General features: G+C 37.3%; 1 protein-coding gene across 4 annotated transcripts in view; it reads right to left on the minus strand.

The window, feature by feature from the left end:
- Window positions 5,941-13,357, minus strand: part of ZFYVE16 (zinc finger FYVE-type containing 16) — a 64,705-nt gene continuing 57,288 nt past the window's right edge. For 3 of the 4 annotated variants that reach the window (XM_018050069.1, XM_018050068.1, XM_018050067.1), the window contains one exon: window positions 8,958-9,122. In XM_018050069.1, coding sequence (XP_017905558.1) covers window positions 8,958-9,122 — 165 coding nt within the window. Of the gene's footprint in view, window positions 9,123-13,357 lie in introns of all 4 variants that reach the window. The other variant, XM_018050066.1, reaches the window with a different exon arrangement.

The following is a 13,357-nucleotide window of genomic DNA, read 5'->3' on the forward strand; positions in this document are numbered from 1 at the left end:
GCTGGGTTGAGACGCTAAGTTGCTGCAGTGGGGTACGAATTTCCAAAGTTCGATATATTTTTTCTTTTTAATTTGATATCCTGAAAAATGACATGAAATCATAGCTTCATAAAAATGAGTGTTTCTGCATGAGGAGGCTGAAGTGCTAAGTCAAAATTTTTCTGTTCCCCTCTTCTCGCTGACGGTTTTCATTAGAAATACTATCAGAGTCTCCCACCCAGCGCCTTTGCCCTCTTTAACTCCTTTCCACAACCAAACGGATTGGAAAAAGCGCCAGTGGAATCAGACTGATGAGAATTAGCAACGTATCACTGCCGTATTCTAGTACTGTAACTAATTGTACTCTGTCAATTGCAAAATTAGGATAACAAATAGCACACGTTACACAAAGGACAAATGGCAGTCCTTCTCGCCCAACTCTTGATTTTAACATACGTTAAGTTCAGATGAGTTGTAATTATCTCACTGTGTCTTCAATTAGGGTGGATTTTCTCAAGATCAAAAGATTTCTTGAGTTTCAGAGAACACTAAACTTCAATGACTTCACTTAAGGAAAAATCTTTCTGGAGAAATAATTGATTGGCTTGTATTTGATCTGCATTTCCTAATGATACAAAATGTTACACATTTAAAGGGTACAATTTACAATTCACTGTAGTCATAGCATTGTGGAGCCAGCACCACAATTTTAGAACGTTTTCATCATCCAAAGCAGTCACTCCCCATTTTCTTCCGAACTTTTAGCTCAGTTCAGTTACTTAGTCATGTCTGACTCTTAGAGACCGCATGAATTGCAGCACGCCAAGCCTCCCTGTCCATCACCAACTCCCTCAAACTCATGTCCATCGAGTCGGTGATGCCATCCAGCAATCTCATCCTCTGTCGTCCCCTTCTCCTCCTGCCCCCAATCCCTCCCAGCATCAGGGTCTTTTCCAATGAGTCAACTCTTCACATGAGGTGGCCAAAGTACTGGAGTTTCAGCTTTAGCATCATTCCTTCCAAAGAAATCCCAGGACTGATCTTTAGAATGGACTGGTTGGATCTCTTTGCAGTCTAAGGGACTCTCAAGAGTCCTCCATCACCACAGTTCAAAAGCATCAATTCTTCAGCGTTCAGCTTTCTTCACACTCCAACTCTCACATCCATACATGACCACTGGAAAAACCATAGCCTTGACTAGATGGATCTTTGTTGGCAAACTAATGTCTCTGCTTTTGAATATGCTGTCTAGGTTGGTCATAACTTTCCTTCCAAGTCTTTTAATTTCATGGCGGCAGTCACCATCTGCAGTGATCTTGGAGCCCAAAAAATAAAGTCTGACACTGTTTCCACTGTTTCCCCATCTATTTTCCCATGAAGTGATGGGACCAGATGCCATGATCTTCGTTTTCTGAATGTTGAGCTTTAAGCCAACTTTTTCACTCTCCTCTTTCACTTTCATCAGGAGGCTTTTTAGTTCCTCTTCACTTTCTGCCATAAGGATGGTGTCATCTGCATATCTGACGTTATTGATATTTCTCCTGGCAATCTTGATTCCAGCTTGTGCTTCTTCCAGCCCAGCATTTCTTATGATCTACTCGGCATAGAAGTTAAATAAGCAGGGTGACAATATACAGCCTTGACGTACTCCTTTTTCTATTTGGAACCCACTAATCCGCTTTCCAGCTCTATGGATTTGCCCATTCTGGACATTTCATTTAAATGAGCTCATACAGTATTTTGTGACTGGCTTCTTTCACTTAGCAGGTTTTCAAGGTTCATCCCTATGGAAGCATGTACTTTATTGTTTTTTTGTGGCCAAATAAATTTTCATTGTTAGCATATACCACATTTATTTGTCCATTCATCAATTAATGGATGGACCGTTGCATTGTTTCCATTTTTTGACTACTAGTGAATTTTGACTGCTATGAACACTCTTCTACAAAATTCTGTGTGGCAGTATAATATGTGGATGTATTTCTCTTCAGAATATACATAGGAGTGGAATTGCTGTTCCATATAACTGTTAAACTTTATCTTTTTGAGGAATTGCCAGTTTTGCAAAGCACCTACATAAGATATTTTACATTCCCACCAGCAATTATGAGGGTTCCAGTTTCTCCACATCATCACCGATACTTAATTATAGTCATGGAAATTAATATGAAATAACATCTCATTGTGGTCTTTGTGTATTGCTAGTGACTAATAATGCTGAACTATTTTCAAGTGCTTATTGGCTTTTTATATATTTTTTATGGAGAAGTGTCTATTCAAATTATTCGCACATTTTAAAAATTAGGTTATTTGCGGAGATTTTGTTGAATTGTAAAAATTCTTTGAAAGGATTTACAAATATTCTCTTCCATTTTACAGGCTTTTTAAAAGTAATTTATTTGTGGCTGTCCTGGGTCTTTGCTGCATGCGGGCTTTCTCTAGTTGCAAAGAGTAGGGGCTACTGTAGTTGTGCTGTGCAGGCTTCTCACTGCAGTGGCCTCTCATTGTGAGTATAGGCTCTAGGCACGCTGGCTTCAGTTGTAGCTCAAGGGCTCTAGAGCTCAAGCTCAGCAGCTGTGGTACACAGGCTTGCTTACTCCACAGCATGCGGAATCTTCTCAACCCAGGGATCAAACCTGTGTCCCCTGTGTTGGCAGGCAGATTCTTATCCACTGTACCAGCAGCGAAGTCCCGCAGGTTGTCTTTCCACTTTCTAGATACCAGCTGTCGGAGAAGGCAATGGCATCCCACTCCAGTACTCTTGCCTGAAAAATCCCATGGACGGAGGAGCCTGGTAGGCTGCAGTCCATGGGGTCGCTGAGAGTTGGACACAACTCAGTGACTTCACTTTCACTTTTCACTTTCATGCATTGGAGAAGGAAATGGCAACCCACTCCAGTGTTCTTGCCTGGAGAATCCCAGGGACAGGGGAGCCTGGGGTCGCACAGAGTCGGACACGACTGAAGCGACTTACCAGCAGCAGCAGCAGATACCAGCTGTAGTACAAAAGTTTTTATGGCCTGTTGATCACTATATTGGGGCAATATTTTTATAGATTTTTATAGTAACTGGCTCAAACTTACTCTTCACTGTCCATTTTTTTAGAACTATATAGTGGAATATGTAAAGAATCTGCCTGCAATGCAGGAGACCTGGGTTTGATCCCTGGGTTGGGAAGATCCGCTGGAGGAGGGCATGGCAACCCCACTCCAGTATTCTTACCTGGAGAATCCCCATGGACAGAGGAGCCTAGTGGGCTATAGTCCATGGCGTCACAAAGAGTCGGACATGACTAAGCACAGCACAGCCAGTGGACTAAGTGGCATGAGATAATGATGTCTGAGATTATCTTGAAACTATTCCAGCAAAGAAATCAAGATAAATGAAGCAAAAGTGGAAAATCTTGATTAACTTTTGAATCTGAGGATTGTTATAGGAAGAGTACATGGAATTTATTAAAATTTCCTCTACTTTTAAGTGTTTGGAAAATTTTATAACAAATATGTGTGATTATTTTCATTTTTTTTCCCACAAAGGAAGGGTTTCATGTGTTAAGGGTACATGATACATTGAAGAAAGATGATATACAGGGCTTTATGAAGATTAGAATGTGAAAAATGGGCACTGACCTGATAGTTTGGAGCTGCTTTGGATGACATATTTAAATATTTAAATAGGAATAAATGGTATAAAGATAAGTTCTGATTAACCCAATTTGGGTAGAGGTGGTGAGATTATATGTATTCCTCCTCTAGGAGTGGAATGAGATGAGTTGTCTGTGGAAGTATGACCTGTGATTCTGATTAATTTCTCCTGATTTTTGTTTTCAAGTTTCAAGTATTTTATTATTCGTACAGTATGAAGTTTCCTAAAGATCCCACAACATGATGTTTCGTGAAGAAGAAAAACTAAACATTCAACATAAACCATCCCCTACCCACCCACCCACACACACACCACAAAAAAAAAAAAAAAAGAAAAAACCCTCATTCCCCAGTAAGGAAATAATGTTTACACTATTTTTCTGTAACGCCAGCCAAGATATGCACAAGCAAGAGAAATAGAAAGCATCTGCTAAGATATCTGTAACAAATACTTATGTACAAAAAATTCACAGAAGACAAGCTCCCCTCTTGAAGCAGAGCACGTGGCAGCTGACATCGAAACAGATCAAACCGCTGGCTGGGATTATGAGCCACCCACTGATTTACACTCCAGACTATAAAGCCTTCCAATTGGCCATATTCCATTTTGCCATTAAACCTATTTACCAATGTTTATATATTCTTGTAACATTTATATTTCCCAAATTAGCTCCATCACTTTTTAGTTTCCCATTGTCTACAGGTACTTGACACTTTCTTTAAACACAGAAAGCATAAATTTAATATCTAAGATGATACAAATTTACGTGTTTCTACTAATTCCTGCTTCTGGAATCTGGTTCCCTCACGTGCCTTTTCAGTTTGTGTGTGTGTGTTTTGTTTTCACTGTGTGCTCTCTTAAAATCTCTTTGAAGTTTTAAGATTCTTTTTGTATTTTAATCAGCTTTGGTTGTTTTTAGCAAAGGCATACTCAGAATATCCTAACAAGCAATTTGGAGAAAAAGAAACTTTCCCACAGTTCCATCTTTGTTCCTACATGGCCAAACCTACTCTTTCTCGTGGTATTCTCTGCACTTAGCACATACTCCTTCTGGCATGCAATCCGTAAATGATAAGAATTATGCTTAATTTTGTCAGAGCAATTTTTTTCTTTTAGAAATTTTCATTTAGAGCTGCTGTAAGATATCATTTTTTTGTTTCAGTTACCTAATATTAGTTGCTTTATGTAATCAACGAACAGAAAATGTAGCAGCTTAAAACAACAGACATTTTGGACACAGTGGGAGAAGGAAAGGGTGGGATGATTTGAGGAAATAGTACTCAAACATATAATTACCATACGTGAAACAGATAACCAGTGTGAGTTTGATGCATAAAGCAGGGCACCCAAAGCCGATGCTCTGTGACAACCTAGGGGGAGAGGGTGGGGAGGGAGGGGGAGGCGGGGTTCAGGATGGAAGGACACATGTCTACCTATGGCTGATTCATACTGATGTATAGCAAAAACCATCACAATACTGTAAAATAATTATCCTCCAATTAAAATGAAAACACAACAAAAAACAGACATTTATATCTGAGATTCAGAAATCTAAGAACTGCTTAGTTGGATGGTCCTTGGGAGGGTACAGTCAAATTGTGGTTGGGGCTGCAATTTGAAGTCTTGACTAGGGTTGGAGGGATCCCATTTCACTTTCCTGGCAGCTGACTTCCTCAAGAATGAGTGACTCAATAGAGAAGGAGAAAGAGAAAGGGACAGACAGGGAGGGAGAGGTGGGGAGAAATGCACCAAAGGTGGCAGCCACAGAACTCTTATAATATTGGAAATGACATCCCATCCCTTCTTCCATATTCTATTAGTCACAAACACCAACAGTGGTACAATGTGGGAAGTGACTACACAAGGGTGTGAATACCAACAGGCAGGGATCTCTGTGGGCTATTTTGGAGGCTGGCTAGCATCTTATTTTACCAAAAGGGAAAGAAAAAACAACTTTATATTCAGAGGTTCATAATAAAGCACTTGAATTAGACCTATTTCTTCATTTGTAAAAACATGAAAATATGGCTGTAATTTTCTCAATGCGAATGCAGATGTTTTCCAAATGGTGTTAAATATTGTGTATCGTTCCAAGCTAAGCTAAATCCAAAACACAGACTATAAAGAGATTTAAACATACTAAAAATCTGCTGTAAAAAACAAAAAAACAATGTGTCAATTAAGTGGTAAAAGATAAATTTAGATGGTGAGGCTTAGTGTTGAATAGGAGGAAAAAAAAAAAGGTTTTAAATGTAGCTCAAATTAAAAATAACCCTGCAAGTATTTTTGTAAAAATTTGTTCTGAGAAAAATAGTCCTCCTAACTGAAACATATGGTCATAATCCCAATGATGGATATTCTTCTTGCCTTTCCACAATTAAGATTGCTTTTATCAATCAAATAGTGGTTTGAGAAGCAGTGAAACTTTTAAGATTCTAAGTAGAAGCCACATAAATCAAAAGTAATTGAGGAGATGACACTGTAAACAGCACACTATATTTTGTATAAAAAATGAGAGGAAAAAATAAAAATATATATTCCTATTTGCTTCTACTGTACCTAAACCTTGGAAAGATACACAATAATAAAAATCACTTCTTGAGGTTACAGAGTGAGACGATAGATGCATACAAGGTCGGCAGGAAAACTTATATTGATAAGTTTTTAACATTTCTGACTTTAATGTTTATATATTATATATGAACCATTATTTTAACCACAAAAGAATTAAAACCTAGGATTGTTCAGAGGTTTCTGGTTTATTTCAAGATATTTTCTTTTAAAATTTGAGTCAAGTTATCAAAGTTATGCTTGCTATTAAAAAAAGTTGTATTCTTATAAAACAATATTTAAATCTAGGCTGTTGAAACACCATAGTCAGGCTACTTCTTTTATGATTAAATTATAAGGTAAGATATTCACACAATACAGAAGACTCTTTAAATTGCCTTAAGAGGGAAAATTCAATGTTTTGACATATTATCTACTCTTCAGATGTTCAACTCTTGCCAAGGCAAGTTTAATGCCCATGCCTTCTCATTTTTTGTACAGCTATCCTCCTGGATTGTTTTCCAACTAGCTACTCAAAAGTCATATTACTGTTTTAGCAAATTACTTTTTCTTTGTTGATTATCTGCTTTACACATTCATCTCCAAGAGGGAAAGAACTAGTTTACTCATCTTTCAATCAATGAAGCTTAATAAAGTGCTCTGTGTATAGCAAGCATATAGATACAGAAAGTCTGCCAGATGGCTGCAAAAAACAAATGGGCTAAATTCTACTTCGTTTTTCAAAATTCAGAGAAAAACGGTACTCTTAAAAGGCAAGAGACCAAAAATAGATCATTGCAGATTGAGTACAAAGAACCATTCTATTTCTTCATCTTTAAGAAAATTAAAATTTCAAATTAAGTATCAATGAAGAACATGACAAATGCATTCAGAAACATTAATCTACAAAGAATACCTTAGTGCCTCCAAAGATACAGTAACTCCAATTTTTATTAAATGTAAAGACTTTATGGAAACAAATCCAAAGCTATCCCATCATGGGAAGAACCCTCTACCTTCCGGTTATTTTAAAGTAAATTCAGTATTCATAGACTGTAGAGTTAACTTATACTGTAAAATAAACAACAAATATATAAAGAAAACAAATTGAGTTTGATATGCATTTGTTTTTATCTTATATGATGTCAACAAATTTCACAAGTTATTACATGTTGCTATTTTATTTAATATCTGCAACATTTTACATTTTTTATGAAGTAGTTACTTCCAGAAGACTGATATTTTCCTTCACGCCATGTCTTTGGCTAGTACTACAGATGTGATTTAGTAGGAACCATATGACCAAACTGATTCAAATTCTGTCTTTCCTAGCCTGAGACCTAAGATCCTGAGTTATTACAACCCTGACTTTGTCTTCAAGTTGAGATGCTTCATAGATACTTTTCTTAAAACAGGGCTATTTAGTGTAGCTTCTTTTTCATGAGACACAGGAGTGTTTTTGATACAAAAACATATATATTCCACATAAGAATTTTTTAAAAAAACATTAAAATAATGATTATATTTTATATAACTTAAATGACAGGCTTAACTAAAATATGATTTTTTTAACACAATGAACTTAAAAATTTTTTTGCTATTTGAAGTAAAGAAAGTTATGTAACAGTTTCAAATACACAGACTTTAACTTATGTTAGTATCCTGTTATAAAAAATAATTACCATATAAAGAATTTAAAGTATGCAAAAGTAAGTAGTTCCATTTAAATTTATATTTAATACATTGGTGTCAATGAAAATATGCAGACTTGCCAAGAAACTTATAAGGTTTCAAGGATAAGTTAAAAAAACACCTGTTTCAGGCTTCATTTATTGCTACATAATGACTACTTCAAGGGTCATCTGGCCTGTCGTCAATCACTCTCAGAAGTGGTATATACAGTGGTATACTTTGGGAGGAAAGGAGGAAAAATAATGCACTGCAATACAAAAATATCACCTATTTATAAATTATTAAAGATTTATAAAACACATACCAAATCACATGTTCTTGCTATAAAAACAATATACTTAAATATAGAAGCACAAAATCCTGAAGCACCCACAATTATTTTAAGAATACCCATTTAATCAACAGAAAGTCGTATATATATATAAAATAATAATTTGAAAAGAAAAAAGGCAAAATTCTGATTTTAATGCAAATAATCTGTTTATCTAACCATGGAGGTAGGTCTCCACTCCACTTAAGCAAAATTCTGATTTTAATGCAAATAATCTGTTTATCTAATCATGGAGGTAGGTCTCCACTCCACTTAAACAAATAAGGCTAATCTGCCTTATTCAAAGAATTATCATATAAGTGTAAGATCTGGAAACTGGTCTGTGCCATTGAAATACATTTTTAACAGACTTTAGAAACCAGTAATTTAACTGGCATATAAACAAAACAGGTATTTCCCTCATAAGGTTGCATCTGAAAGGAGCCTTCACTAAAATCCTTCCTGGCATAAAAGTGCAGATACTTTGGCTTTAGCATTTAAACACCACAGTAAATGCTACAAATTTCTTAAGGACAAAAGAAATCCTTGCTTTTCCAGTACTTATAAAGTGTAAAGCTTCAAAAACTGTGGATCTCTTCCATTTTTTTGAGATTTAAATATTGAGCTAATGATTTTTAAAAGATCATTCCTGCCTAAAAAGCAAAGCTTACAAGTTTCAAACATCAAACATATTTTCTTTTAGTGTTTGTGGCATTTCAGCCTTAGTGCTGGAGTTAGTTTTAACAAATCAATTTGTAATATATAATACAACTCAGTTCTTTCACTCAAAAAGATTTTCTATAATAAAAAATACTAATTCTATTTCTAATGGTAGACTAGTAGAGTTGGAGGTCCCACCATGTATCACAGGGATTAGAGCACTATCAAGATCATTTAGATAATGCTGAGGAAGAAGTCGGCCTTCAGATCCTGCCTGAAATTCAACCTGGGGAAAAAAAAAATATCTTGGTAAGTCAACCCTACAAAGTGAGCAATCTTGTTTTAGTTCAGCAAATGAATATAAAATAAACTACTTAACAGTATCATTCTATTTAAGCATGTTAATACCTAAATCAAATCCCTTATGATTATACAGTGAAAGTGAGAAATAGACTTAAGGGACTAGATCTGATAGATAGAGTGCCTGATGAACTATGGACTGAGGTTCATGACACTGTACAGGAGACAGGGATCAAGACCATCCCCATAGAAAAGAAATGCAAAAAAGCAAAATGGCGGTCGGGGGAGGCTTTACAAATAACTGTGAAAAGAAGAGAAGCGAAAAGCAAAGGAGAAAAGGAAAGATAGAAGCATCTGAATGCAGAGTTCCAAAGAATAGCAAGAAGAGATAAGAAAGCCTTCCCCAGTGATCAATGCAAAGAAATAGAGGAAAACAACATAATGGGGAAGACTAGAGATCTCTTCAAGAAAATTAGAGCTACCAAGAGAACATTTCATGCAAAGATGGGCTTGATAAAGGACAGAAACGGTATGGACCTAACAGAAGCAGAAGATATTAAGAAGACGTGGCAAGAATACACAGAAAAACTGTACAAAAAAGATCTTCACGACCAAGATACTCACGATGGTATGATCACTCATCTAGAGCCAGACATCCTGGAATGTGAAGTCAAATGGGCCTCAGAAAGCATCACTATGAACAAAGCTAGTGGAGGTGATGGAATTCCAGTTGAGCTATTTCAAATCCTGAAAGATGATGCTGTGAAAGTGCTGTACTCAATATGCCAGCAAATTTGGAAACTCAGCAGTGGCCACAGGACTGGAAAAGGTCACTTTTCATTCCAATCCCAAAGAAAGGCAATGCCAAAGAATGCTCAAACTACCGCACAATTGCACTCATCTCACATGCTAGTAAAGTAATGCTCAAAATTTTCCAAGCCAGGCTTCAGCAATACGTGAACTGTGAACTTCCAGATGTTCAAGCTGGTTTTAGAAAAGGCAGAGGAACCAGAGATCAAATTGCCCACATCCACTGGATCATGGAAAAAGCAAAGACTTCCAGAAAAACATCTATTTCTGCTTTATTGACTATGCCAAAGCCTTTGACTGTGTGGATCACAATAAACTGGAAAATTCTTCAAGAGATGGAATACCAGACCACCTGACCTGCCTCTTGAGAAACCTATATGCAGGTCAGGAAGCAACAGTTAGAACTGGACATGGAACAACAGACTGCTTCCAAATAGGAAAAGGAGTACGTCAAGGCTGTATATTGTCACCCTGCTTATTTAACTTCTATGCCGAGTAGATCATAAGAAATGCTGGGCTGGAAGAAGCACAAACTGGAATCAAGATTGCCAGGAGAAATATCAATAACGTCAGATATGCAGATGACACCACCCTTACAGCAGAAAGTGAAGAGGAAATAAAGAGCCTCTTGATGAAAATGAAAGAGGAGAGTGAAAAAGTTGGCTTAAAGCTCAACATTCAGAAAACGAAGATCATGGCATCTGGTCCCATCACTTCATGGCAAACAGATGGGGAAACAGTGGAAACAGTGGCAGACTTTTGGGGCTCCAAGATCACTGCAGATGGTGACTGCCGCCATGAAATTAAAAGACGCTTACTCTTTGGAAGAAAGTTATAACCAACCTAGATAGCATATTGAAAAGCAGAGACATTACTTTGCCAACAAACGTCTGTCTAGTCAAGGCTACGGTTTTTCCAGTGGTCATGTATGGATGTGAGAGTTGGACTGTGAAGAAAGCTGAGCACCGAAAAATTGATGCTTTTGAAGTGTGGTGTTGGAGAAGACCCTTGAGAGTCCCTTGGACTGCAAGGAGATCCAACCAGTCCATTCTGAAGGAGATCAGCCCTGGGATTTCTTAGGAAGAAATGATGCTAAAGTTGAAACTCCAGTACTTTGGCCACCTCATGCGAAGAGTTGACTCATTGGAAAAGACTAATGCTGGGAGGGATTGGGGGCAGGAGGAAAAGGGGACGACAGAGGATGAGGTGGCTGGATGGCATCATTGACTCGATGGACATGAGTTTGTGGGAGTTGGTGATGGAGAGGGAGGCCTGGCGTGCCGTGATTCATGGGGTCGCAAAGAGCTGGATTCGACTCATCGACTGAACTGAACTGAATAATTCATATTTTCATTCATAAAATAATGTTTTATATTATCTTTTATTTTCCCATCTACCACATAAATTATAATTGTCCCTCCCACTCTTATTATGAAAATAAAACTGCCACTACTTTACTTTAGGTCTCTTCTCTATGAACATGTAAAACACATGGTGGACCAAGGTTTCGAATAATTATCAATATGACTTAAGCAAAAACCCCATGGTATTTAAAAAAATATCTGCTTAAAAATATTTTTAATTTATTGTAAAATAATATTTGAATTGAATTTTGCTGGTGAAAATTATATTTTAATACATATGACTAAAAAAATTAACAGTAATTACTCAAATAATTATCAGCTGCTTCCTTAAAAAAGGAACTTTTAATTGACAAAAATATGTTTTTTTCCAATAAGAACTGTAACACATCCTGCCTGAGGACAAGCAAACCTTTAGCATATGAAATTATTCATGTGAAGACTGACCATTCTTGGACTTCCCTGGCAGTTCAGTGGTTAAGATTCCACTCTTCCACTGCAAGAGACATGGGCTGTATCCCAGGTTGGGGAACTAAGATATCACATGCTGCACAGCACAGCCAAAAAAAAAAAGATTGACTGTTCTAATGAAAACCTGAAGTGAAATCTATTATATTGGATGTTGGAAGCAGCTAAAAATGCACATTAAAATACTACTGGAGTACCAATTTTTAACCTAGTAAATTGGTAAAGTTCAAAAGTTTGATTATATGCTGCTTTGATAAGAATGTGAGGGAAAGAATACTATCATAAATTGTGGCAGAAGTATAAATTGTCATAACCTCTATTTGAGACAATATGGTCACATCTACTGAGTACACACTTGGACCTGGGAGTTCCAGGAATGTTATATACTCACAGTTAAGCAAAAGCAAAATATTGTGGATACCTTAAATATCAAGCAGTACATACTAAACATGCATAAGAACTAAATAAATTTTGGTACATTTATATAGTCAACTACAATGCAACTTTTAAAGAGAGTATGTAATTTATATGAAATCTCCCTAAGATATATTAAGTTAAAGAACTGCTTTTTTTAAAAAAGTGAAAAAATAGAACAAAAAGGACATACAAACTTACTTGCTCATACATGTAAATTACAAGGAATACACAGAAATGGATAACATTTGATTGCCTGATTAGGAAGGGAGGATGAAGCAGAGTATGGAAGTCGTCTAAAGTGTTAGGAGTCAAGGGCAGGTAGGAGGTCTTTCCAGGGCTATTATCTCAGCAACTCTACTGAAACTGTTAGGGGAAGCACACTGATTGAAACCGCCCACCCTGGCCAGCCACCATAGTAACTATTTGCATGAGTTGTTTTATGACAGGAGATCCTGATAAGGAATACGGAACTAATAAGCCACCACCAACTAGAAGAGTTCGGGAAAGGTCTAAAGGAGACACCACATGTCCGTCCACTTCCTGGAATCCCTCTCGCTAGCAACCATCTTGGCTGAGCAATGTGTGCCACCAGGAAAGACTCTGAGTTAGAATGATTGGCCAAAGACCCTCAGGAAACTAATCCCATCACCATAAAACCCGAGACTGTGGGCCACCAGCAGAGCAGTTCTCCTGGGTTCCCTTACCCTACTGCTCTCCACCCGGCTGCCCTTCCCAATAAGATCTCTTGCTCTGTCAGCACGTGTCTCCCTGGACAGTTCATTTCCAAGTGTTAGACAAGAGCCCGGTTTCGGGCCCTGGAAGGGTCCGCCTTCCTGCAACAAAACCGTTTACATTGTAGCCTGGAGTTAGTACCTCTAGAGGTCACCAATTAAATTAGAGAATTGCGTGAATGCTGCTCTCTGAAAATGTTTAATGAGGTGGCCCTAATATATATATACACACATTTGTGAGATAATATCCCTGGAAACTCCTGCTCAGGATCCCACCAGACCTTGCTCTATGTATGTCTTCATCTGTGTATCCTTTAATGAATTGACAAACACAAGAAAATGTTTCCCTGCGTTCTGTGAGCCACTCTAGCAAATTAATTAAACCCAAGGAGGAGTGGGAGTCATTGGAATTTCCGATCCATAACTGGTTGGTC

Source organism: Capra hircus, chromosome 7, assembly GCF_001704415.2.
Source record: "Capra hircus breed San Clemente chromosome 7, ASM170441v1, whole genome shotgun sequence".
In the NCBI taxonomy this organism is placed as follows: Eukaryota; Metazoa; Chordata; class Mammalia; order Artiodactyla; family Bovidae; genus Capra; species Capra hircus.